Raw genomic sequence first — 23,867 nt, 5'->3', positions numbered from 1 at the left:
GTGAGAAACCTAAATGGTTTGAAGATAGGGTTGCAGATCCTAGATAACACAGTTGGCTCTATTCTGTTAGCGTGTGAAAGTTCTTGTCCAAGAAATGGAGAAAAATGGGAAGGTGGAAGTTCAGGGTCAGTCAGCATTTGGAGCCATCACAAAGGAGGGCCTTGGAATCATTCCTGCTCTTCACAGCGTTTTAGCAAGTTATCCTATAAAAGAGTAAGAACAGTGTGTGCAGGCATAGCACAAGGTAAAAATAGGTAGGGAAAATGCAGTTCCCCATCCTGTTTCGTTGGAATCATCACAAAAGTTTCACTTCAACTGCCGTCTTCCCTTGCATCTCTAAGGTCTACTGCCCTAAATCTCCTCCAAAATGTCCCCCTTCTGGGCACAATGCCAGGTAGGGAAGTTTCTGAGCCCCAACCAGCAGGGCTTGGTTTCTCCAGCATGCACTCAACAGTTGGGAGTAGAAGGCTGCTAGAGGAAATTCACCCTTTCCAGCTTTCAGCTGGGACAGGGAAGGTCTTCTACAGCCCTTTCAAATCAATTATGATGCTGACATCTCAAGAGAGAAGGATGGAAATGAAGGTGTACATTCAAAATTACTTTTGTCCTCATTAGACTAGTATTTAGGTCTAGCTCCAAGAAAAATAAATGAACAAAACCATGGTCAGAAAGAATTAAATTACCATCAACTCTACTTTTGCCTCCTTCAACTCTTCTGAGTGATCCTCTGCACACAACTTCAGCTGAGTGGCAGCAGTTCTGACCGAAGGAGAAGACCCCACATAGGGCTCAATGAACTCCAGGTATTGATCCAAAGGATCAAAGAGAGCTGACAGCACAAACTGACGCAGAACATCGCAAGCAGCAGATGCTGAAAAGGAAAAACATGAGAACAGACAGCAGTCAGTGACAGTTAGAGCCAAAGGACATTGTGCAGTTTCCAACAGCTGTGTCTTTAGACCAAATGTAATTGGTTGAAATATGTTTCTTCAGGGTAATCACTTCCTGGTAGACACGTGAAAATAAGAGTCCAGGTGTAAGTGAGGCTAACCAGAAAAGCTGTGTACCTTCATGGCTGGAGAATTCATCCATGTCAACAATTAGAGCTCACCTAAACAAGGAACCCATCGCTGTCAGACTGCAGCTATCAGCCCATTAGCAACTCAGATACCAAAAACACAAAATCTGTTCAGACTCCTGGTTTTAGGACGGTTGCAGAGGAGAAATAGTGCTTCATGTTTAACTGTTTCCCAGGTCGAAAGCAGAAACTGATGGAAATCATACTTACAAGAGCAGCTATAAGACGCCAGGGCAACCAGCAGAAAAACAACAGTCAGCTTCATGGTGGCTTCTGCTGCACACAGCACAGCACAGCAGCCCAGCAGCTTTGGAGTCTTCCTGCAGAGCTGACATTTATACAGGAAGCAGCAGGCTGTGCTCCTCCTTTGACAATGATGTCAGTCAAGCAGCCTTACCTTCACAGCAATGGTGTATTTATTTACCGACAAAAGATGCCAATACCACTTTTCCTCCATTCGTGAGTGGCATGTGGTTTGTTTTTTTTTCATTGAGCAACACACAGGGAAATAGCTTGCCCTGCCATAGTGAACAAATCAAGGGGTTCCTCCTTCTCTCCATAGAAGCAGACAGTTCTCTTAAACCAAGTGACATGTCCATTGCTGGTCTTTTCAGGACACAGGCTGCCCAGAACAGCTGCAGGTGCCCCATCCCTGGAGATGGTCAAGACTAGTATGTATGGGGGCCTCGGGGGCCTGATCTGGAGGGGCTGTCTCTAATCCCTCCCCACGGAGGGGATTAGACTAGATAATCTTTAAATTCCTTTTCAACCCTAATTGCCATGCACCTCCATGGATGCATAACTTCTGAAATGGATCACGGTCAAGAAGTTGGTCCATACACTGGGATGATCTGCACCTACAGCCCCAAGCAGTTGAGCTGAGAGCCAGCACTGTGATGGAGCTCAAAGAAGGAACAATAGGGCTCCCAGCTCAGCTTTATTGAGGATGAAGAGCCCAGCCGAGGATGGTCAGGATCATCAGGGCCCCAAGGCCTGATTAAGCACCTCACCCTCAGCTCTAAAGTAAGTTCAGATGTCTGCCTCGGGTGGAGGCATCTGTACTGTAAGCTGCTGAAATTAACTGTGAGGAATACCACTATAACTCATCTCAATGGTTTGTGGTATTGGTACATGTACGGTATGTGGTAATTGTTAAAAAGTATGTTATTTCATATACTTCTCATTCCATTCATCCACCTCTAGGAAAAGAAATCAGAATAAAAGCTTGTAGACATATGCTTGCCAAGATTCACAGTTCTGCACATGGTAAGGGCTGGACAAGTTTCATTTCATTCATGAAATGCATTTTGTGTCAGAAAAACACTGTCTTTTTAAATCTGAAAATATAGTAGAGATGTAGAGCTGGAAATATATTGTTAGCATAGCAAAAAAGTACGGGCTTGTTGTATGTATCTTAGCACTTAGTTTGGAGACATACTTACTGTGAGAAAAATATCAAGGTTGGTAAGAAAAGGATAACACTTAAATGAGTCTCGTGTTGATGAAGCTCGATCTGTAGCTCAGCTTCTTCACTCAACTGCAAAACAGATGCATAGAAGTAACTTAATTTGGGCTAACCCCATTTTAGCACATGATGGTTTTCTGAAGACTGGGGTTTTCTTGCCTGTGGTCACTGCACAGATGGCATTGCAGTCCCAGCAAAAGCTCTACAGGGAGATTAGTTTCTTCCTCTGATTTAAAAGTCACTTGGAAACATATTTTATACTGTCAGCAATAAATGTTCATTTTGACCACCTGCAGTCTTTACACCAAGCTTGTCTTTCCCAATGGCATTTTCATTGCTAGTAGAAAGTAATGGGAGCTGTCTGCTGGGTGTAATCATGCCAAAGACCCATGAGTTCAGCAAAATAGTTGCTCTGTGTTGTATGAATATGAGTGAATGCTGCTATGCACAGGCAGAATAGGTAATTTGGGTGAGTTGTTTGTAACCATTGCAGAACCTGACCCAGTGCATCTGTACATGATAACTGAAATGCTAAAAGCCTTTTATGTGCTACAAAACAGTGCTTTGCAGCCATAGTCTATCATTCATTATCTTTGGCTTTGCATTTTTACTCAAGGCAAATGTATCACTTCATCTTATGAAATAAGAACGTAGGGGATGGAAGAACACCTTTCATTGTTTACAGGCCTGCAGTGCCTTTCTGTGAGCTGTCATCATCTCCTTCACTTGAACAGTGAGCACCATAGCCTGAATGTCCCAAATGGGACCCCTGCCCCAGGAACGTGGCACTGGCCTAGAGCAACACCAGACAGACAGCAGCAGGAGCTGAGAAGTCAGTAGGTGGGCATTTAGGAGACAGGAGAGCATTCAAGCCACTGAGACAGGAGACATGGAGGTCTGCTGCTCTGCTGAAGGAATTATCTGCTGTGGGAAATGCCAGAGTAAGCAAAAGCAAGCAGTGAATGCTACTTTGTTTGGATCTCTTTCCCCTGTTGGAGGTTGGACAAACTATAAAGCAGGCAGATAAACATCTAAATCAGAATTTGAAAGTTAAGAATCCAAACACTGAAAGATTCAATTAAGTCTAACAACAACTAAGTCTAGAATCAAGCCTGGTTGTGCCCACTGACATATGCAATTCCTCTTTGTGGGTCTTTCTTGTCTTAACAGCACTGTGGTACAAGCATTGGTCAGAGTAGGCCAGAGTAAAGACATGGGAGAGCCAAATCCTCATTTTGTGCAGCACTTCCCACACTGTCTGAAACAGCAGTATGGGATGGAGAAAATGCAGTAAGAGAAAAGCTTCAACTTCCTGCAGGACACAAGCAAAGACTTAAAACCACCTTCTTAGCAAGCATTCTAAGTTACAGGGCTCAATAAACGCAACACTCAAGGCAAGAAACAGCAGAATTTGGTTTGGCCTGCTCCGAAAGGATTGTTTCATTTGTTTGTTGTTCTAGCTGTCAGTTTGTAGTGCAGTGCAAACTGTTATTGTGGAGGACAGGCAGCCACCTGCACCAAAAGGTAGCTGCAGGTGGAGAAAGCTCTTGGCACCTGGAATTGGAAATTTACAAGAAATTAGAGATGCTGATTTCACCTGCACGCAGCAGCATTTCTTCCCACTGCCATTTCAGCCTGGGAAGGATGACAGTCCACATTTAGATCTTCAGGAAATACTTTCACACTCAAGACTACCAACCCCTCAAAGGATACAGCCACTGCTGCAATGCTCTCTCTTCCTGAGAGCTATACACTTCACAGCACACCTTTCATACCCAGCCAGCTTCCAGAGTGGCTCCATTTTCTTCACAGTTGCGATCTCTTCAAGTTTGGCCACCAGCTGCTGTTTTTGTACCCACAAAGTAGCAGGCTACACTGGCCAGAGCCATTCTCCTTAGTCAGCCCCTCTTCCTACAAAGGAGGCCAAGAAAGGCATTAGCCACAATGAACACACAACCAGATTTATTCTAAGGAGAAAGCATATTCAGATATTTAATATAGGAAAGGGAATGCCAGAGTAAATACTAAGTGTAAAGAAACAGAGGGGAAGGGTAAGGTTTGGCTGGGACACCAAGCTCTCATACACACCTAAAAGTGATTTTGAGTAGTGCTAGCTCTTTAAACTTAGCTTTCCAGAGCCTCTGAACCCAAATGGGAAACAGGTATGGATCCTGGCTCAGGATCCCACCTGTAAACAGACATGAAATAAATGCTTTGACGTGTCAGTGTTATCTTCTGCACTGAGGGGTCCTAGTTCCTAAACCAGTCCTGTTCTGCTGAGCAGATATGGCAAGAAAGGTAAAGGCAAGAAAGGTAAAAGCCCCTCTCCTTCCCCTCTGCTCAGTTGTTCTAAGCAAAACTGAACTGCAATCGCTTATCTCAGAAGAGCTAGCTGCTTTCTCTACTTACTTGTAGAAGTTTGCAAGAGGTCACACGCTGCTTACCTTCAACGATGAGTCTGAAGTATCTGAGGGAAGCAAAACTCAGATGATTTTGATGAAGTTAGTGCTAGAAGAGTAAAAATGGCTCAGTAATAATCCTTTGCTTACTTTGGGTTCTTGTCAAGGTCAGAACCGCATCATTGTAAAGACAGAATGGTAAAAAAAAAAAAAAAAATAAAATAAAATCAGTGAAGATGCTATCTTTCTTACAAAGTTTAAGTGGTCTGTGAAGACTGGAAGTGACTTTTCTCTTTGCCAATAATTTGCTTTCTTAACTTTTTGTTTGGCTTTTTAAATTGCCAGTATCCCTTGTTCACAAAGGTGTCCATAACATTCAGTGTGGCTAGAAAGAACATTAACAGCTGCCCTACCCACTCTTTTGGATTTGTCAGACAAGTAATAAACTGATAGGTAATGGGAAATATTCCAGTATCTCAAGGGCACTTACATTCCTTAGACTGTGGGAGATTTAGGCTGACACTGTCCTCAAATCCTGAGCCTGCCCCTCAGTTCTGTGATGGAGAATATCACCTTACCCTTCCTGTATTACATCTCCTGTGTAATCCTCTCCACAGATATGACTTGCCTGCCTCTACAAACTAACAGGATCACAGGCTTGAGATATATATTGCTGTGAATTACAGGAATGTATTTCTGGGAATCTATCATCATAACAAACAGGCTTCTTTCCAGTTCCCAGAAACAAAACAACAGTAAACTGCTCAGCAAATTCCGCCTGTTTATCAAAGCATGAGTCTTTTCTGCTGTATGAGGAATTTCTTCACAGACAACATGTGTTTATCTCAAGGAAACAGTGCAAAACACAACCCAGAGGGACAGGTTCCAAAATACTGTACTTTTTATAAATAATAATTAAAAAAAAGCCATGATGAGTCCAGACAAGAACCAGAGATGACTTCAGTTTTATCAAGCTGTCAGACATTCAGATAGCATTCAACTGTTTGTCATTTCAGTAAGCATTCCTCATTCTAAGATGATAGTACAAAATTCAATCTACTGAACATTTATCAAAGCACAATCATTTCACAGAACGCACTCATCAATAGCAAATACAAAACTGACAGATGTTATAAGTATAAAAACACATTTTAAAGGTATCTATTTGAAGGACAGCTAAAGCACAAGGAAATACTCCTTACATGTTACATAATCTCCAGGGGTATTTTTTTCTCAGCGACCAAGCTGTATGTACAGTGCTCTCAGTCTACTGACTGAAGTTGCAGCCATGAATACTCACCCTCTTTAAAATCAAGCCCCCCCAAAAAAAGATGATTCTGAGGTAAGAACCATATATTTTGCCTACTTTGCAGAAGACAGATTTCCACAGCAACCTATAGAAATTTATGTAACTGTTTCCTTGAAAAATGTCACTGCCCTACTGGGACTTCTGTTCTCTCTATGCAGAAACTTGTAGACTAGAACACCAAGAGATCTTGGAGCTGAAATTCTGAGCTCATATTTTGCTGTTATGAGGAAACTCTTTTGACATTGCTTTACTGAACAAGAAGTGCAAAGTGAAGGCTTAAAAATAAAACCAGCTTTGATGCTGACTAAGTGAAATATCTAAGGGGAGAAAAGAGCAAGACAAGGATTAAAGCTAAATAAAAACATTCTTTTAATCCAATCTGCCACAAACATGGAATTTAAATTAGAGAAAAAATACCCGGACCTTTGTATAATTTATTTGAGAGGCTGCCAGAAGTACAAAGATTACTTATGCCAGTCTGGGTGTTCCTGAAGACATGGTTAACTCCAGAGTCACCTCTCTCTCTCTAACAGCAGAAGAAAGGTCATTAAAATCCTCAGAATATTTCCTCCTGAGCTGCAGTAACATCATCATCAATATAGCTCATGCACATAAATGTATTTGGTGTTGACGTAGAGCATACTAATGAAAACCAAACCAAATTATTTTGCAATTTGCAGGAGATGAAGACCATGGCTGCTAAGATCTTTATTCTTAAGGACATCAGTAGTGCTTTGGACTTGACTCAAGATGCGTGCAGTGGTCATTAGCTGTACAATATTCTGGCTTCAGCCACAGAGAGGCAGGAACAGCACTAACATACCTTTCTCTACTGCATGCATCAGCTGCCAGGCCTGCTTGGCTGAAGAGAACAATCACACTTGCTTGAGATGATGCAAAGATTTAGACTTACAGGTCATGAGAATGCATCTTAAAGCTGAAGGAAACAGGAGATGCCCTGTTCAGAAGCAAGATCTCCCCAAAGCCTGCAACTTCGCTCAGTGGTAAGAAAACAAGGCTCCAAAATAGAAAATGCAAGAGACCCAGTCAGAGTTGACATTTATTCAATGCCGGTGCCTAAAGATTTAGGGATACTGAATAGTAACTCTCTTCTCATTTAGAGAGAGAAAAATGCATGTTATTGCTCCACAGGAGACAGCTACTGTCCACCTCAGTACTTTTTCAGGCTGTATGGCAGACCTAGAACCGATTTGGCACCTGGAAACGGTGGGGAGTTCCACACAGCAGAGCTGGTGCGCTTGAAGTAGCGTGGTTTGCTTTTGTAAAAGATGTCCTCCAACTTGGGGCTTACGATTGTCCCAAAGAGTGCATCAACATTGGGAGGGTTGTAGTACTGGCGAATTACTGCTTGGCTAAGCTGATTCCCTGCAGAAACAAAAGATTAGAGTTACCATTACTTTCTGTCACTGAAATTGCTATGTAGACCGTATGCTGTGTGTCCCTGCTCCCTTTGTTTCTAATCGCACAAATACTGCACCATGAAAAACTCCTGTAACATGTGACATTTTAAAGCACTTTGATTATGCCTAAAGCTTTAGCACAGGTTCCTTGATGGGAGAGAACGCACTGAGTTCTGGCCAGGAAGGGACAAGGTTTCTCAGCTTTTCTTCCTACAGGTACAGTCAGCTTCCACACTAACTTCTTAGTCTCTTAGGGATAGGCGGAATAGCAGAAAATAATGAAAGTATTTCAGAAGCAGAACAACAGCCAGCTTCTGTAGACTACACGGTCAAGCACACTTCAAAGTGCAATTCAGAGCAGCAGTTCATAATTCTTACACTTACACTGGCAAAATGACACTAGCAGCAGTGTTAAGGTGGTTTAAAAGAGCATTATTCCCCAGTGCTGCTCCATGAAGCTCCCAATTGACAGAAAAGGATAAATCTTATAACCACTGTCATCCACTGGAACAAAGCTGCATCAGGGATAGCTGGAGTCTTTCAGGACAGATTTTAACCTGCTAACACGTACCACTGGCCCAGGCCGGGATGGGTTTGCGAGGCTGGCTTTCATCATCAGTAGAATCATCACTGTTCAGATCCATTCCATAGTTATTTGGATTTATCTTGGGGGGCTTTGGATCTTTATGGTACTGGGGAGTCATCTGGTATGAATTGCAGGCAGGTGAATTCTAGAAGATGAACATATTGTCAGATGTTAGATGCAGTAGTATTGCTACATTTCCAAGTTGTCATGAGATGCTTGTAGCTTACAGTATCTCGGTGTTCTCCCTTGCTGTACCGCATGATTTAGAAACCTAAAATTTGACAATTCTGAAGTCTTGGTCAAAGAGCTTCACCCAAATTATAAAGTTTTGACCCCATTTTGACTTTGTACTGCCTTCTCTTGTTTAATTAGGCCACTTAAGTGGCTAATTATGACATAGGTAAGCCAGCAATACACTCATCCTAATACAGATACAACAGTTTCCCTCAAAATCAGGAACTTTAATAGAGTTGTCACATCCTCAAAGCTGGAGCTAAGAGACGTCCTATAAGTACTTCACAGCTTAACACCCTGGCATTTAATAGCATTAAACAAAATATTATCTTGTACAGGAAATGACCATCTCAGAATAAACTCTATTATAATTTTGATGGGAACAGTAAGACTGAGAAAAATGCAAGTTGAGAAAAAAAACTTGAAACAGCAAATTTCACCAACCATGAAACTTAAAGTCAGTTCTTAATGAGAAAGACAAGCAAGAGCTAGAAACAGTTTTGCTCCCCTCAACATGCTTTTTTTCATGGCTCTATATACATTACTGTTAGTTTACATTTTGTTTGCTTTGCATTTAAAGATTAAAATATATAGCTTTGCAAGGAGATAAAGACCCATGTATTTATTTGTCTTTTATGTTCACTGTGTATATTCATCCCCAACATAATCTCACGTTTCACTGGCAGTGCAGCACAAATGCAATACTATTCCACGCACTCTGCTGCCATCCTGTGGCTGGTTGCAGTTTTGAGATTAAATACAACTATCTCAGTTTATCTACTGCCTCCAAGGTTCAGTATTTTAAGCAAGTTTAGAGAAGGCAAGGCAACATAAACAGCCACTGCCTTATTCTGACAGCTAGAAGAATCCTAGAATATATTTGCTGCTTCCCTTCCCTCCTTGTCAGTACCCGAAAGCATTTAAGTACTCAAGGCCATCAGGAGCTGACCTCAGGTAACTAAGGAAAGAGTTTACAGCATCCCTTCATTACTAAAAGGGAATTAAGACAAAAAAAGGAGGAACTATGGCTCATAGTAACAGCGTGCCAGTGCTGGAATCTAAGTTCTCCGATGCGATCCCTTACAGAAATTTCACCAGAGAGCAGTTACCTCTTTGTTTTCTAGGTGCTGTGTTTGGGCTACATCTTTAGCTTTTTGTTCCTCTGGTTGTTTCTTCTGTTCTTGCTCCTGCCTCTTCATCTCTGCTAGCAACTGCTCTTCCTTCTGGCAAGCCGATGTCAAAAGTGAATTTAAGTTTACCTTATTAACTACTAACCCATGGGGTTAACTCAAGGATCCACAATTTTGACATACAAAAAAAAAAATATATCTAAAGATCCCATCCAGAACAAGCCAAAAGAAATCTGACCTTACACATTTTTAGTCCTTCCTACTGGATGTAAAGGAAACAGAGAGACTGCTAACTCAAACGGTACAGGCTGAGACAAATCCCACCTAATCTCAGACAAGTTGTACTGGGTTTACCACCTTCATGAAGCTAAAAGACAGGATGAGAACCTTCCTGGGTACATAGGGATCAGCACTAAGGAATTCAGCTCCTGTAGGAGCAGCAGATATCCTGTCCTATCTGGATATCTGCTGCCAGTGAACAATGAACCATGAACAAAGATGCTTGTTTAGTTAATCTATGTGAGAATTACTGTTGCAGAACTCTATAGTCTGTACTTCTGTTTTGTCTGAAAGTATACAACATAAAATTGGGACGTTGTTTCTGAAAAAACCTGGGATCATTATTTGATATCAAGCACAGTACAGTACACCCGGGCAAAGCACAAGAAGAGCCAAAAACTTCAGTATGTGTTAGCAGCAGAGTAAGAAGAAAGGACAGATATCCAGACAAAAAGGACATCTTCTGTTCACACTGAAGTGGACAGAGAAGTGACTGGACCAAAAGCACTTTACGTTAGCTCAAGATCAGAAGCAAAGTAGTACACTCATCAGGGTTCTTAACTTCATAGCCCAACCACTCCAAACAGTAAGGGGCTACAGAAGTCAGAGCCACATCTACTTACTTTTTTCTCTGTCTCCTTCTGGAGCTGCTCTTTAGCAGCCAATACTTCCTTCTGCAGGCGAGCTGCCTTCTCTTGCTGTTCACGTTGCCTGAGAACCAAGGCAATGGATTATTGCACTCAATAAATGGGTATCTTTAAAATGTGAAGTAACCCACAATTGTCAGAAGTGCCCAGTGCAAAACAGCTCATCAGTGCTTAGGCCTGCATTTCTACTGCTTTTAAAAGGCCCCACACAGAATGTGGTACATAAATGGATATTATCTTACTTTTCTGCCTGAATCCTCTCTTGCTCCTTCTTCCTCTCCAGCTCTCTCTCTGCAGCCAGTTGTTTTTCTCTCTCCTGTTCTGCCTGCCTCTGCTCAGCAATTTTCCTGGCACGTTCCTGCTCCTCTTCTTTCTTCTTCTGCATTAGCTCTTTGTGCCGACGCTCCTCCTCCTCCTGTTAAGCAGAAGGCAACTAATTACTCCCCATTGTACAAGAATAGGCTCCAGAAGAAAGAATCAGGATCATCTCATCTGACATAAGTTTTTGGCATATATCACAACACAGCAATGAAACAAAAAGCTACAGCCCCACTGCCTTCCTGCATTTCAGCTATTTCTACACTATCCTTTCTCTACCACCATGTATCCTAAATGGCCCAATAGCCACCATGCTCCAATAGACAAGGTTAACTAATTTATAAATGAAGGTCTTCAGTAAGAAGAAGACATGCAGGTTACAAACATCACTAGCAGCTCACAGCATAGTGCTAGAAGCACAGTGCTGTGGAGAGCTTTGAAAACAGTCTCTTCACCCCAATTTTCACTGAGGTGGCTCATCTCAGCATTCCTGCATTCCTTGCTTACAAAGACCACAGCAAACTGCAGCTATTTTAACTGTATGCTGGACAATAAGATGGGCTGCAGCACAAACCTGCTGCAGTGCTTTTTGCTTTCTGGCCTCTTCATCCTGCCTGCGCCGGGCCTCCGCTTCTTCCATTTTCTTGGCAGCTGCTCTCTTTTTTATCTTCTCTTCTGCCAGTCTCTCTTCCCGCACCTAAAGCACACACAGCTGGATGAAGACTTACATTTCAGGCTGGACAACCTTCTGTGTGTGAACTACTGTGGTAGTATGTCTTAAGAATACAAAGCCCCCATCCTCTTATGAAACAGACTTCCATATTTTTGTTTTTGCCGCTAGGAGTCGATGAGATCTATGCTCTATTTTAAAAGGCAATCTTCTTAGAATCATAGAATGGTTTGGGTTGGAAAGGACCTTTAAGATCATCTAGTTCCAACCCCCTGCAATAAGCAGGGGCACCTCCCACTAGACCAGTGTACTCAAAGCCCCATCCAGCCTGGCCTTGAATGCTTCCAAGGAGACGGTATTCGCAACTTCATCCTCTCCTGCATCTGTGCAGGAAGATACAAATTCTATTCTGGAAGTAGAAATCTAATACTATAAAAGCCATAAGAATTTATTCTAAGAAGCAGGAAATCAATAAGGCAGATGGAAATGCTGAAAGCAAAGACGAAGGACATTATGGTCACATACGTGAACAGTCTGAAGATCTGAGATACCAGAAAAGGTGTGGAGAAAATATGCTTATTTTCACATCTTCATCTGTTAATCAGAACAGAGAACAACTTCAAATAGATAAAATGATTAGGTTGCCTTTATCTATTTGAAGTCATTTTCCTATCCATCTAATAAAGCCCTATTAAACCACATTTAAATTCATAACTCTAGAAAATAAAGTTTTACCTGCCACTTGCTGTAACCAAGAAAAAGGAAGTCACTGAGTATCACTAAGAGCAATGTTTCTAGAAACATCTTTATTTAAATGGCCATTCTTTGAATTTCAGCAGCCTTCATTCCTCTTTCTGGAAGGCACGCTCACATAGCATCACCTGCTTCAATATTGATTATTCTCACCAGTAAGCTCTCAGTAGGATGCTCCTTACCTTCTCTGTCTTCTCATCAAACAGAGCTAGCTTCTGCTCAATGCGCCTTTTCCTCTCTTCCTCCAATTGCTCTGCCCGCTCCCGAGCTTGCAGCACTTTACGCAGGCGTTCTTCACGCCTCCTGCAGGACACAGCCCAATGTTGTCAGTGCATCCAGCTAGATGAGTTCCTACCACAGACCTCAAAAAGACTCCAATAAAGCAGACACACATCTAGAGCTGTGTTATAGCCAATGAATTAAGCAAACTGTTTAAAAATTGGCAATATTTTTAAACTCCACGGCAGAGAGCTTGAAGCAAAAAGCTAAAGAAGCATCAAAGAAGCACTCAACTAAAAGTGTTAAGTTTCTTAGTAGCATTTTGGATAGATACTGTGAGATCCAATACTGTTTTTAGAGTGAGAGCAAACCAACAAGAATTTCTGCTGCATATATGGAGCCTGCAAGATAAACGGCCTTGACACAGGACATAACAGGCCCAGAGAGAACAGTGCAGATGAGACAGAACGCTTATACTCACAACTTTGCCTCTTCCAGTCGCCGTTTCTTTTCTTCCTCCACTTTTTGTTTTCTCAACTGCTCAGCCTCTTCCTTCTTTCTCAGAGCCTGCAGTTTTTGTCTCTCCTTTTCCTAAGATGAATTGAAATGTGACTATACCATATGACAGAGTTCCTTTCCACCTTAGCCTACCCAGATTGAGGTAAAGACCCAGATATAACACCATGGTAATAAGCCTGAAACAGACCTCAGGTCTGTGGTCATGGACATCTGAGAACAGATGCAATGGACACAATGCAACAGCGTTAATCCTTGAGAGCACGAGAAGAAGCTGAGATGTTAAAACAGAAGCATCAGCTCTTAATGTCCAGACAGCTTTCACAGAGTTTGCAGACAGACAACACTGTGATTTAACTGGTAAAGAGAACCAAAAAAGCAGTGCTAATGCTTGGCAACAATATTAACTTCCTGCAGCAAGTGATGGGAACAGATGGTACTCTAGGAAACACATTGCTTACTTCAGCTCAGAGCTCTCACTGGCTTCTTTGCTTCCCACAAAGCTTTATCTCTTGGTAAACCACCACCATTTAAACAGAGTGCTTGCAGCCACGTTTGCTGCACAGTTGGCCCTGTACAGCACCTACCCAGAAACGCAGGGGATTTTTTCCATTTTACTGAACAATCCAGCTAACTCAACCTGAAGTATACTGTCAATTACAAGAGCAAGAGCCACCACCACTACAATCATAGCAAAAACATTAAGATACACTAATTTAACACCAGACTGTATATTGCAAATGCCTAATTACGACACCTCTAGCCTCAGTTCAAGTACCGTACTGATAAGCAGGGTCAAATATTCAAATGATTGGTTACTTCATGCTGAGCTCCACGTTGAGACTGGTAGTTATTAGTCTCCAACTGATTAATTTAAAATTTACAATTGTATCTTACTGTTCTTTTGTTATTTAGTGGTGTTTAGCCCCTATACAGAGAAAGTCCTAAGGTGGAAGTTGCCTGCACTGGAACAAAACCTGAAATATAACTTCCAACGAAATCACAGCAACAAAGGATTAGTAGGAAAGACTCTTTTCTCATCACATCAGCTCCTTTGCCAACACAAACACTAATGTCAGTAGGAACACCAGTCAGATAAAAGACTGATTATTTTGCTACTTCCTAATGATAGGCTTCTGGCACAAGACTCTCTAAGCATCACAACCACGAGAGCTTTAAACAACACATGGAAGTTTAGGTGTTAGGTTGCCAAGATACAGGACAGGCACAAGAAGATTGGTTTCTGCAGTATGCCCTCCTCTCCTTCTCCAGCCTTCCTGAAAGCAAAAACAAGCCCTAGAACTACCTTATTCTGGAGGCAAGTTGTTGAGCATAAGTAGTAAGAGCAATCGGTGCTTGCCATGCTAGTTTCTAGCTCATCTTTCAGTGCATCAATGAAGCTTTGCTCCTGTCCTCACTAATGCTGTTAGAGTGCCCAAACAGTTCTACAGAAATAGAGCACAGGAAACCAACTCCATTTGAAAACGGAGGATCAGAACATCTTAAGTCCACTCAAAATCCTTCTATTTGGCATGCAGGAGCTTCTCCTATTGATGCTACAAGCTTCACAGTGATAATGCACAGTTAACAGCATCCACCTGCAAACAGGAAAAGCATGCAATCCATCTCTGCTAATAGCTGGTTGCTGCAATTACACTCCCTTGATATTTGTACTAGATCTTGTGTAGATACCAGCATACTTGTCTCGCTGACACAGCAGTCTTCAATTCAAGATAGGCTCATGTTTCTTCCTACAAGGAGCTCCAAAGATCTGATAGACCTCAGAATATCAGCAGCTTAGATTTAAGAGGGACTTGCAAAGATCTCACTCATCAGAAGAGTCCTAGAAGTGAAACTTAGAATCTACAGGCTTCAATTATATGCACTGAAACTGCAGTATTCAGAATCCTCTTGGAAATAACTGGGAAGTGAAAACCACTTTCTCTTCCCCTGTTAGTTGTTAAAACCACAGAGAAATGCTATAGAAATAAAGATTAGAGCCTGAGTTAGAAATCTTCAGGAAGTTGACTACTCACAACTTTACTTAGTTCATCTAAACAGGAAGCTTGAAATTGTTCCTTAGTTTAACACGGGTGGGAAGGTTTGTTTTGTGTCTGTGCTTTAACCTGGACACTCTTTAGGCCATCTTCTAGTAGCTTCGACAGTCGTGCCTTACCTTGGGATCATGTTGGAGAGGAGTGTTGTACTTGATAAAAGACTTTATTACTCCATTTCTCCCCACAGAGGTTGGGGTCATGAGGAGCTGATTCTTTTGCACAGTGTGCAAAAATGTTTTGAAAGGCCGTACAACCTAGGAGAACAATAAAAAAATTATGTGCAGGAGTCTCAGTAAGAAACAGTTCCTGCTGAAGTACATCAGGGTTAAAAGGATCTTACTTTGCTGGCTGGACATGGAGGAGATGGAGTCTTTTTTCTTTGAGGAGAAAGCCCTCCATCTTCTGCTTGCTGGGTGTCATAGCGTTGATCCACAGCTCTCTTGTAACTTGTCTTTCTCCTGTGAGAAAAACATGCAACTTACCACACACTGCAAACACCTGTTTGTCCCAAATTCAAGTTTTTTTTTAAAGTCATAAAACTATCCTAGATTAAAAGGTGGTGGAGTATATTCAAATAGTTATCCAGTAAAAATTCCTAATGTGGTAGAAGATAAAAAATAAATCATCTTTTTGTAGAGAGAGAAAACTTATTACAAAAGTTTCATATTCACAAGTCACTGAAGCCATTCGTAATGCAACAGAAAGTACAATAAGACAACAGAGCAGCAAGGTCCCAGGCTGCAGCAAGTGAGAATCCACCCAGATGTCACAGAAATAAGAGAAAGTAATTGCTTACTTCAGAAGGCTTGTAAGGCCCTCAGTTAAGCAGGGATCTCCAGATGATATCCCCTTGCCACCACTGCCAAGCCTTAAATGAGGTCTGGGAAGGGGTGGATCCTGGCTCCACCTCTTCCAGTCACTCAGATGCATTCCATGTAGCTGAACCCCCCTGGGTTGGCCCTGCCTTCCCACCAGGTGCTCAATCACTGGTTCAAGCCATGACTTAGCATTGCCACTACACCATTTAACAGTGTTTCTATGTTGAACTCATTTTGAACAAGAGACTGGATTACAGATCACCACAAGCACTTTCCAATCTAAATGATTCTATAAATATACCTGGCACTTTGGGGTGGTTCCTGGGTCTTCTCACTCTTACTTAAGTCACATTCTGAAAGAAAAAAGCATTAAACAGTTAGTTCTGGCCAAACAACCCCTTCCAAGACAGCTTTGAAAGCACATAACAAATTTAATAGCTCTCTCCAGGCAAAATAGGAAAAAAAGCCCACCTGCCATGCATTACACATAGCAGGACCTTTCCTGCTTTCAAAAATAACCAGTGTCATACAAACCTAGAAACAGAAAATAAAGGTTCTCCCTCAACCTGAGAACACATAACTTTATATCTTCATTACATCACAGACCATTTCCATGCACTTCCCAGGGTGGAAATGACAAGTCCAGCACAGAGTTTCCTAACTGTTAATCTCTTGAAACAAATCCTTGCCTTCCAAATTGGGCTTTCAAATTGACTAGCCAGTCTTTCAAGCTTTCCAGCCTCCCAAAGTCATAACTATTTAAAATAGTGCCACGGAAAGCCTCTGGCAGTTACCGTTGTTGCTCGTCTCCTGCTGCTGTTCATTTCTTTTGACAGTCTGAGAGCGAAGTGACATCCGCAGGCCTTGGAAATCCTGTAGGAAAAACAGATGGGTCTCAATGCAATCCTTGCACAGGAACAAACTATTCATAAAATCACAGAATCATTAAGGTTGGAGAAGATCTCTAAGATATCTGTCTAGTCCAAATATCCACCTACCACAATGTTGCCCTCTAACCCATGTCCCTCAGTACTACATCTATACATTTCTTGAACACCTCCAGGGACAGTGACACAGCCACCTTCCTGGGCAGCCTGTGCCAGAGCATCACCACTCTTTCAGAGAAGTTATTCCTGATATCCGACCTGAACCTCCACTCAGACAACTTGAGGCCATTCCCTCTCATCTTATTGCTAGTTACCTGGGAGAAGAGGCCAACCCCTACCTCACCACAACCTCCACAGCTTGTCGAGGGCAACGAGGCCTCCCCTGAACCTCCTCTTCTCTAGAGGAAACAATCCCAGTTGCCTCAGCTGCTCCTCATAAGATGTGTTCTGGTCCCCTCACCAACTTCATTGCCATTCCCTGGACCCTGAAATCATGTCATACCAGCACAGACCCTGCCTGAAATATAACCAGGGAGTACAATACTACTACAGAGTACTGGTACCAGCATCCAGAGTAAAGTCCTAACCACCAGCTATGAAAAATACAGCTTTGGATGCCATCTTGGAAAATCCCTTGATGCCATCAGTAGAAGCACAGATGTTAATGCACAGTGTGAATATCAGCAGTGGGGAACTGACTATTTAAACTGAACAAACTGAGCCTATTAAGGACAAAAAGCATTCCCACTTTGAAATCTGTTTATGCTTGCTGGAGTTCTGGCAAAGAATCAGACAATGCTCAACTTAGCAATGCTGAAAGATTAAGATGGCAAAAACAAACAGCTCATTTCCTAGATTTATGTATTTCCATTATGAATACGATACACACTGCTGTCTGCCTTCCTTGGCATTACAGATACACATTTACTTCTGCTGTGATAATGGTGCAATATGTCTGTGAGAACAGGTAATGGCATTCAAAATCTACACTGTAACTAGCAATACAAATATTAATTCCACTCCTCAAATCTACTTTGGCTAGCAGGTAGGCTGTCAGCAACAAAGGATTTAGGAAGAAAAGTTAAAATGAAGCCCGGAAACTTTATACTCAACAAATGCTTCTTTAGAGTTTCATCTTAAGGCTAGGTATAGGAAGCATCTTGGGGGCCAGCAGAAGCACAAAGATCTGATTAATCTGATAGCAGGACTGAGAAAAAGCTGATCTCTAAGTAACAGCACGTATAAAGGTATTATCTTTGACTACAGGAGCACATGAAGACATTTTATTTTCTGCAAAGAGTGCTGAGTATTGATGTTTTCGTGCTGCTTACAGGTCACAAAGAAGATTGCCAGGAACCAAACCCAGTCTGCTAAGAAAAGGGCAGACAGATAGATAAGGTAACCTGGTGACAGCTTAAGAGCGGAACAATGTAGCAATTGGACCAACCAATACAATGGGAAAGGCATTACAATAGAGATGTGATGACAGAAGCACCGAACAGTTAGAAAGGTGCTATAAAGGAAGGGAAGAAGATTGCTCACCTGTATCAAAAGATTCCAGGTTCGCAGGGAAAAGCTTCACCAAGGGGGGGATCTCCAACCAGAGATCCTTCCCCAGTGGCAGTCAGCCCTTAAATGAGGTCTGAGAGGTGCAGCCAGGCTCTACCCCTTATTGTCACACAGCTGAACTGCCTTCACCTGTGCTCCCAGGGCTGACTGGGTCCTTTCCTCAGGAGCTTTATCGGTGGTTCAGGCTGTGACACAACAGTTACCATACAAAGGGGTTATAAAATCCCACTCTTGTCAGCAGCAGTATAAAATAAAACATGAGGATTAAGGATAGATCAACTACACCATATGACTAGATTGCATTTGTAAGTTCATCAGGGTAGAGAAGCAAAAGATACAGATACTCCACTCGCAGATCTGCAAAGCAGTCAGTTCCTTTTTTTTCTTCTTCATATTGCCACTGTAACCTTTTTGCACAACTGAAACTCAGTCAAGCTAAAATCCACAGGCACTACAAGAACTGAATTCACTTGAACTTTTGCAGATCTACCAAAAAGTACATGCATAAAAGCACATGTAAACCTATCCTTGCTTACAAAAGTTCTAATGCCACAGAGGTCTGCTCCATTAATTCAGCCTTTGCCTATTGAAAATGATTCTCAACAAAACACTGACATAATCCTGGGATTTCTTCCTCGTAAGGGCAGTGTGAGCTGTGGAGGGATATGTTTTGACCTGAGTGATATTTACGAATTTCTGTCGTCGTCTTAAGACAAACTGACAACCTTTCAGTAATCTGTAGGACTAGTGAAAAGGTCAGAAGAGCTTTAGAAATACAGGAATAGCAGTAGTGTACCAACTCTGCCCAACTAAAAAAACTGTTCTGAATTGTAAGAAGTTTATTTAACAGTCTGATATGAATTGAGGATTGAATTCTCATAAAAATAAAGGGCTACGAAACCACAAAAAGAAAGCAGGCCTCCACTCTGAATGCCAGCAATACCAAGGACTGAATTCAGTGCTCAGAATCATAGAATGGTTTGGGTTGAAAAGGACCTTTAAGATCATCTAATTCCAGCCCCCTGCTATAGGCAGGGACACCTCTCTCCACAGCAGGTTGCTCACAGCCCCATCCAGCCTGGCCTTGAATGCTTTCACGGAGGTGGCATCCACAACCTTGCTGGGCAACCACCCTTACAGTAAAGAATTTCTTCCCAATATCTAGTCTAAATCTACCCTCTTCCAGTTTTAAGCTATTACCCCTTGTCCTGTCACCACGCGCCCTTCAAAAAAGTCCCTCCCCAACTTTCCTGTAGGTGCCCTTCAGGTACTGGAAGACCAGAATGAGGTCTCCCTGGAGCTCTCCCTTCTCCAGGCTGAAGTACCCTAGTACTCTCAGCCTGTCCTCAAAGAGGAGGTGCTTTAGCCCTCTGATCATCTCTGTGGCCCTCCTCTGGACCTGCTCCAACAGTGTAAATGATGCTTGAATGCAATCAATCACTCACATCACTAAAATGCTTGCATTTAAACATTCTTATGTAAGCTGACAGATAATGCTATTTTCCAAACTAGCCTTGGCTGGGAAGCATCCAAGCTTGTAACACCATATAGAAATAAACTTCAAGTCACATGCACTCATTTTCTGAGCAAAAACTTCAGTGTTTTTAATTTTGACAATTCTGGAAAACTGATCAAAACAGAATCAGACTTTTCTCCAGTCTGTTCACCAGAACTGTGTAGGCTATGTATAGGGTCATGCACGTGGCTGAGCTGAATGCCCTACGTCTTCTTTATTCAAGTGGTCTGAATCTGACTGTATGTGGTCACAACTCCCTGATTTCCCAGCAACGTATGAGAGATACATCCAACATATTTTGGTCATGAGTCCACACAAACAGAAATGCTTTTAAATCCTTGTCAAAACTTACCAGCTTCGGAGGGGTACGAGGTACAGGAGGAGGTCTAGAAAAAGAATTAGAAAGATAGCCACATTTAATAACATTGAGGAAACTATGAAATGACTTGTTATCCACAAGCATTTTACATCAAGAATTCAACTGGAGGGGAAAAAAAAAAAAAAAGAGCATGATATTAAGGATAAAAAAAATATCTTGAAAGTAATCTCACCCAGTGTTGACAACTGTTTCTTCATCTTCTGGCACCTCTTCAGAACCCGAGCCTAGAGGAAAAGAAAAAAGGGTGCCAAAACTATAATGTAAGGCACAAGCCAAGACTCTTTGTGAGATTCTCTCAAGACTCCTCTGCTCTGCCTCCTGGGTTACCTCCTGCAATTCAAATGCATGCCACTACAAGCAAAGGCAGCTTAATATCCCCAAGTAGCACTAGAAAAAAAGCATTGCCCGCAATTTTAATATAAGAGAACTGTTTTCAATTGCAGATGAGTTAAAAGTGATATTCAATGTGTTTACATTAAGAGTGGCTAGGCTTGGGCCCAGATTCATCTTGCAGGGCCGCGATCAGATGCTAGCAGTAGCAGAAACCAGCATTATTTACAGTCACAGTGCTGCTCCCTGTTACACATTCCAGCTAGCTCAGTGGTAGTTAGCTTTTAAGTACCAACACAGGCTGGAAACTGCTGTTAATAATTAATAAGATGGATATGCCGCCTCAGACTGAGGGGGGTAAATGCAGACAGACGTTACAGAAGTATGAAGTCTGCTCCTAAATTTCTACGCTAGCGTTATCAAAGGAAACGCAAATATGTGCTGGATGCACAGGACACCACCCATCAGAGACACGGTGGATACCATGCAGCCAATTAATACCCATGCAGTGTGCTCAGACATTAAACTCAGCTCAAGTGGAGCTGCCTGAACCTCAGTTTCTCTCCTTACACCTGGAAATTTTGACTGGACAAGAAAACTGTCAAGTCAAACAGTGCAGAAGGAGAGAAATGAAGTCCTCTTTAAGGTTCCCAGGGAATCCAGACAACACAGACCAATCATTTAAACTGGGGAGAAAAAGCTGCTTTGTATCCTTCAGAGTTAGTGTGTTAGGGACCTAAAGGCCATTGACTGAAGAATGATCCTGGGATGGAACAAAGTATTCAGACAGTTTCAAGGGAAGTAATCTTGTTTTGTAGTAAGTGCTGACCCTGGTAGTTTACCTTGTTTTGCAAGGACTTGTTTTGCAAGCAGACGTTCATCCTTTGCAGAAACCCACTTGCATTGCAAACTAAGCATAGAAGATTGTTTTAATCAGTCTCAAAATTCCTTCTCAAAGGAGGGGCTCCAGAAGAGATTATATCATCTAATTCACAATAGCTACCTTGTTTTCTTTAAAACAAGACAGAGCCCAGACTCCTCCTGAAGGACTACTAGCAACAAAAAAAACCATTTACCAGATGCCACTTGAACTTTGCCAGCTATCCACCACAGAAACTCAGATGTTAATCATGTTCTCTCACGTGAAATACGAGGCTGAATTTATATGCTATCAACCATTAGTTAACAGTTATCTGGGTTCCTCCGCTCACAGAGGTATCTAGAAAGTCAGTTAGAACACTGGCATTTAATGAAAGGCTGTCTAAGCTAGAAAGATCTAAGATCTGGCTAAGCTGCTGCACCCAAACTAAAGAACCAGTTCCACTAACATCATCTTTCTTCAGAAGCTGTGTATGATTGCACAACATACTACAAGGAGTTTGCAGTAAGAACAGCCATTGACTGATCGCCTCTCTTGCATTATTTCAAGTAGCCAACCATATCTTGTTCAGCTGAGGGTCAAGCTCACACAGTGCTTTTGATTTTCTGTTCTCTGGGTTGGCTTACCCATTTCTATTAACTTTTCCAGGCACAGAATCCAACCATGCAGGATGGTTGGCCACTGTGTTTATTCCTGCCCATTGCAAACACCAGACCCGTGGTCTCATGCAATACACTGACAAAATGAGCAAAAACAGAGCAAAGCACGTATCCAGTGGCGTTCAAACTTACCATTCACAGAACTGGAGGACACAGATAACTTTTGGGGCGCCTTACGCTTGATCACTGTCCTGGCGATAGATTTCCGAATAGCGCTTTCCCTCTTGCGGGCCAGTGAGTATTTCTCTGCCAGTGAGGTTCTACGAATCGTGGAAGGTTTGCCCATCAAACTTCTGCGCACAGAGCGACGGCTTAGCCTAGAACCTGTAGGGGTTTCTGGGCTATCTGTTGTATGCTGAGGTTCTTTATCATCCCTCTCATTATGCTTTTGCACCTGAGCAGAGTCATCTACCTCTTCCAGCCCAGGCTCTTCACTTAAAACAACTGTAGTATTAGCTGCTTTTGCTGTCTTCTTAAACGCACTCTTGTGCTCTCCTGAACCTTTTGCCTCTGGGGTATGAGGGACCTTGAGCTCAGATGCAGAAGGCAAATGCTGTGATTCTGCAGCACTGCTCTTCTCGGGAGACTTGTCATCTGAGCTCAGGGGGAGGTTCGTGGAGTGGTTCTCCGCTGGTTCAGGTGTACACTTCTGGAACTGAAACTCAGCAGAAACACGATCGCAGACACTGATTTCTACAACGGGAACTACCCTTTCACCTAGATGTTCAGGAAGGACCTCTGAGCAGTCGGCAGGCGCTATAACCTGGGATCTTGTCAACCGCTGAGAGACAGTTTGGCTTGAGAGTTCTTGGGCCTCGGTGCTGACTGGTGCTGAGTCTTCTTTATTTTGGAGTCGCTGAGAATATCGCTTAGAGGACACTGCTTTGAGGTTGTTAGTCCTCCTTCTAGATAATCTAACAATAGAGACGGCACGTTAGCATAGCGCTGGATTCAGCAACAGCCCAGAACCACGGAAGCCACCCCCCGGCAGATCGGAAAGTTGCTATATAAAGCAAACAGAAGGCATAAAACGGCCGCGAGTTCCAATTACTAACTCTCAGGTAGGGCGCGCTTTCATCCGGGCACCTCCGCGCTATGGCGCGCTCCAGCCGCTAGGCTACTAGCGCCCCGAGCCAGCGCACAGGCAGGCCTTTAACGGCAACACGGCGGGGGCTGCTGCGGCGGGACCCCTAGCTCTCAGAACGGTTCGCAGCACGACGGCCCCGCGGCAGGGCGCCTCGCCTCACGGCCGGGCCCACGGCCTACCTCCTCCTGCCCAGCTCCAGACTCTCGCCCCGCAGCGCGGACGGCCGCTTCCTCCTCTTCCGGTTCTTCTGCGATGGCGTCTTGGGCATCAGCTCCGGCTGGTCACTGTAGTGGCTGCGGGCAGGGGCAGAGCTCAGCGCGGGTTCGTCGGTTGGGAGCGAAGGAGCGCGCGGCGGGGGGGACAGTTACCTGCCGAACATCCTGGCCGCCTCCTCGCGGATCTCTTCCAGCCACACCATGTCGACGTCGTCCACCTGCCGCAGGAGCTCCGCCAGCCGTTGATTGCACGCCGCGGGCAGCCGCGCCAGGCCCGCTGCCATCGCCATCGCTCCGGCTTACCTCAGCCCCAACCGCCCCCTGCGCGCGCGATGCCCGGCCCTCACCCCACTCCCCTCACTGTCGCCGCCGCGCGCGCAGCAGCTCTGCCCGCCTGGAATTCAAATCTAACGCTCACCTCCCACTCTGCCATCGTGACGGCCGCG

At 43.2% G+C, this 23,867-nt stretch overlaps 1 protein-coding gene across 3 annotated transcripts; it reads right to left on the bottom strand.

Annotated features, from left to right (window-relative positions):
- Window positions 1–5,891: 5,891 nt before the first annotated feature.
- LOC122175918 (inner centromere protein) lies at window positions 5,892–23,865 on the bottom strand. 3 transcript variants are annotated; one of them, XM_042863964.1, is made up of 18 exons: window positions 23,840–23,865; window positions 23,575–23,639; window positions 23,386–23,499; window positions 22,252–23,033; window positions 20,423–20,474; window positions 20,224–20,257; window positions 16,694–16,772; window positions 16,201–16,252; window positions 15,422–15,539; window positions 15,201–15,335; window positions 12,990–13,099; window positions 12,472–12,592; window positions 11,441–11,563; window positions 10,791–10,963; window positions 10,525–10,612; window positions 9,602–9,715; window positions 8,244–8,403; window positions 5,892–7,637 (listed from the first exon to the last, which is right to left on the bottom strand). In XM_042863964.1, the coding sequence occupies exons 1-18, from the start codon at window positions 23,852–23,854 to the stop codon at window positions 7,423–7,425; spliced, it is 2,550 nt and encodes an 849-aa protein (XP_042719898.1). In that variant the 5' UTR covers window positions 23,855–23,865; the 3' UTR covers window positions 5,892–7,422. The 3 variants fall into 3 exon arrangements, with proteins under 3 accessions (XP_042719898.1, XP_042719887.1, XP_042719904.1); XM_042863953.1 differs by lacking the exon at window positions 23,840–23,865 and having other exon boundaries at window positions 23,575–23,711; XM_042863970.1 differs by lacking the exons at window positions 9,602–9,715; window positions 23,840–23,865 and having other exon boundaries at window positions 23,575–23,711.
- Between the last annotated feature and the right edge of the window lie 2 nt (window positions 23,866–23,867).

The sequence above is a fragment of the Lagopus leucura genome, unplaced genomic scaffold (genome assembly GCF_019238085.1).
Source record: "Lagopus leucura isolate 7727_CA_CO unplaced genomic scaffold, USGS_WTPT01 Super-Scaffold_1, whole genome shotgun sequence".
Lineage (NCBI taxonomy): Eukaryota > Metazoa > Chordata > Aves > Galliformes > Phasianidae > Lagopus > Lagopus leucura.
This window is presented reverse-complemented; position numbering and strand designations above follow the sequence as displayed.

Excerpts from the sequence above, each read along its gene's own strand:
- LOC122175918 (XM_042863953.1), bottom strand. The coding sequence starts at position 23,711 with ATGGCGATGGCAGCGGGCCTGGCGCGGCTGCCCGCGGCGTGCAATCAA. Across the intron at positions 23,034-23,385 it reads CTGGAGCTGGGCAGGAGGAG|ATTATCTAGAAGGAGGACTA; the intron begins GTAGGCCGTGGG and ends CTCTATTGTTAG. Across the intron at positions 10,613-10,790 it reads GAGAGGATTCAGGCAGAAAA|GCAACGTGAACAGCAAGAGA; the intron begins GTAAGATAATAT and ends CTTGGTTCTCAG.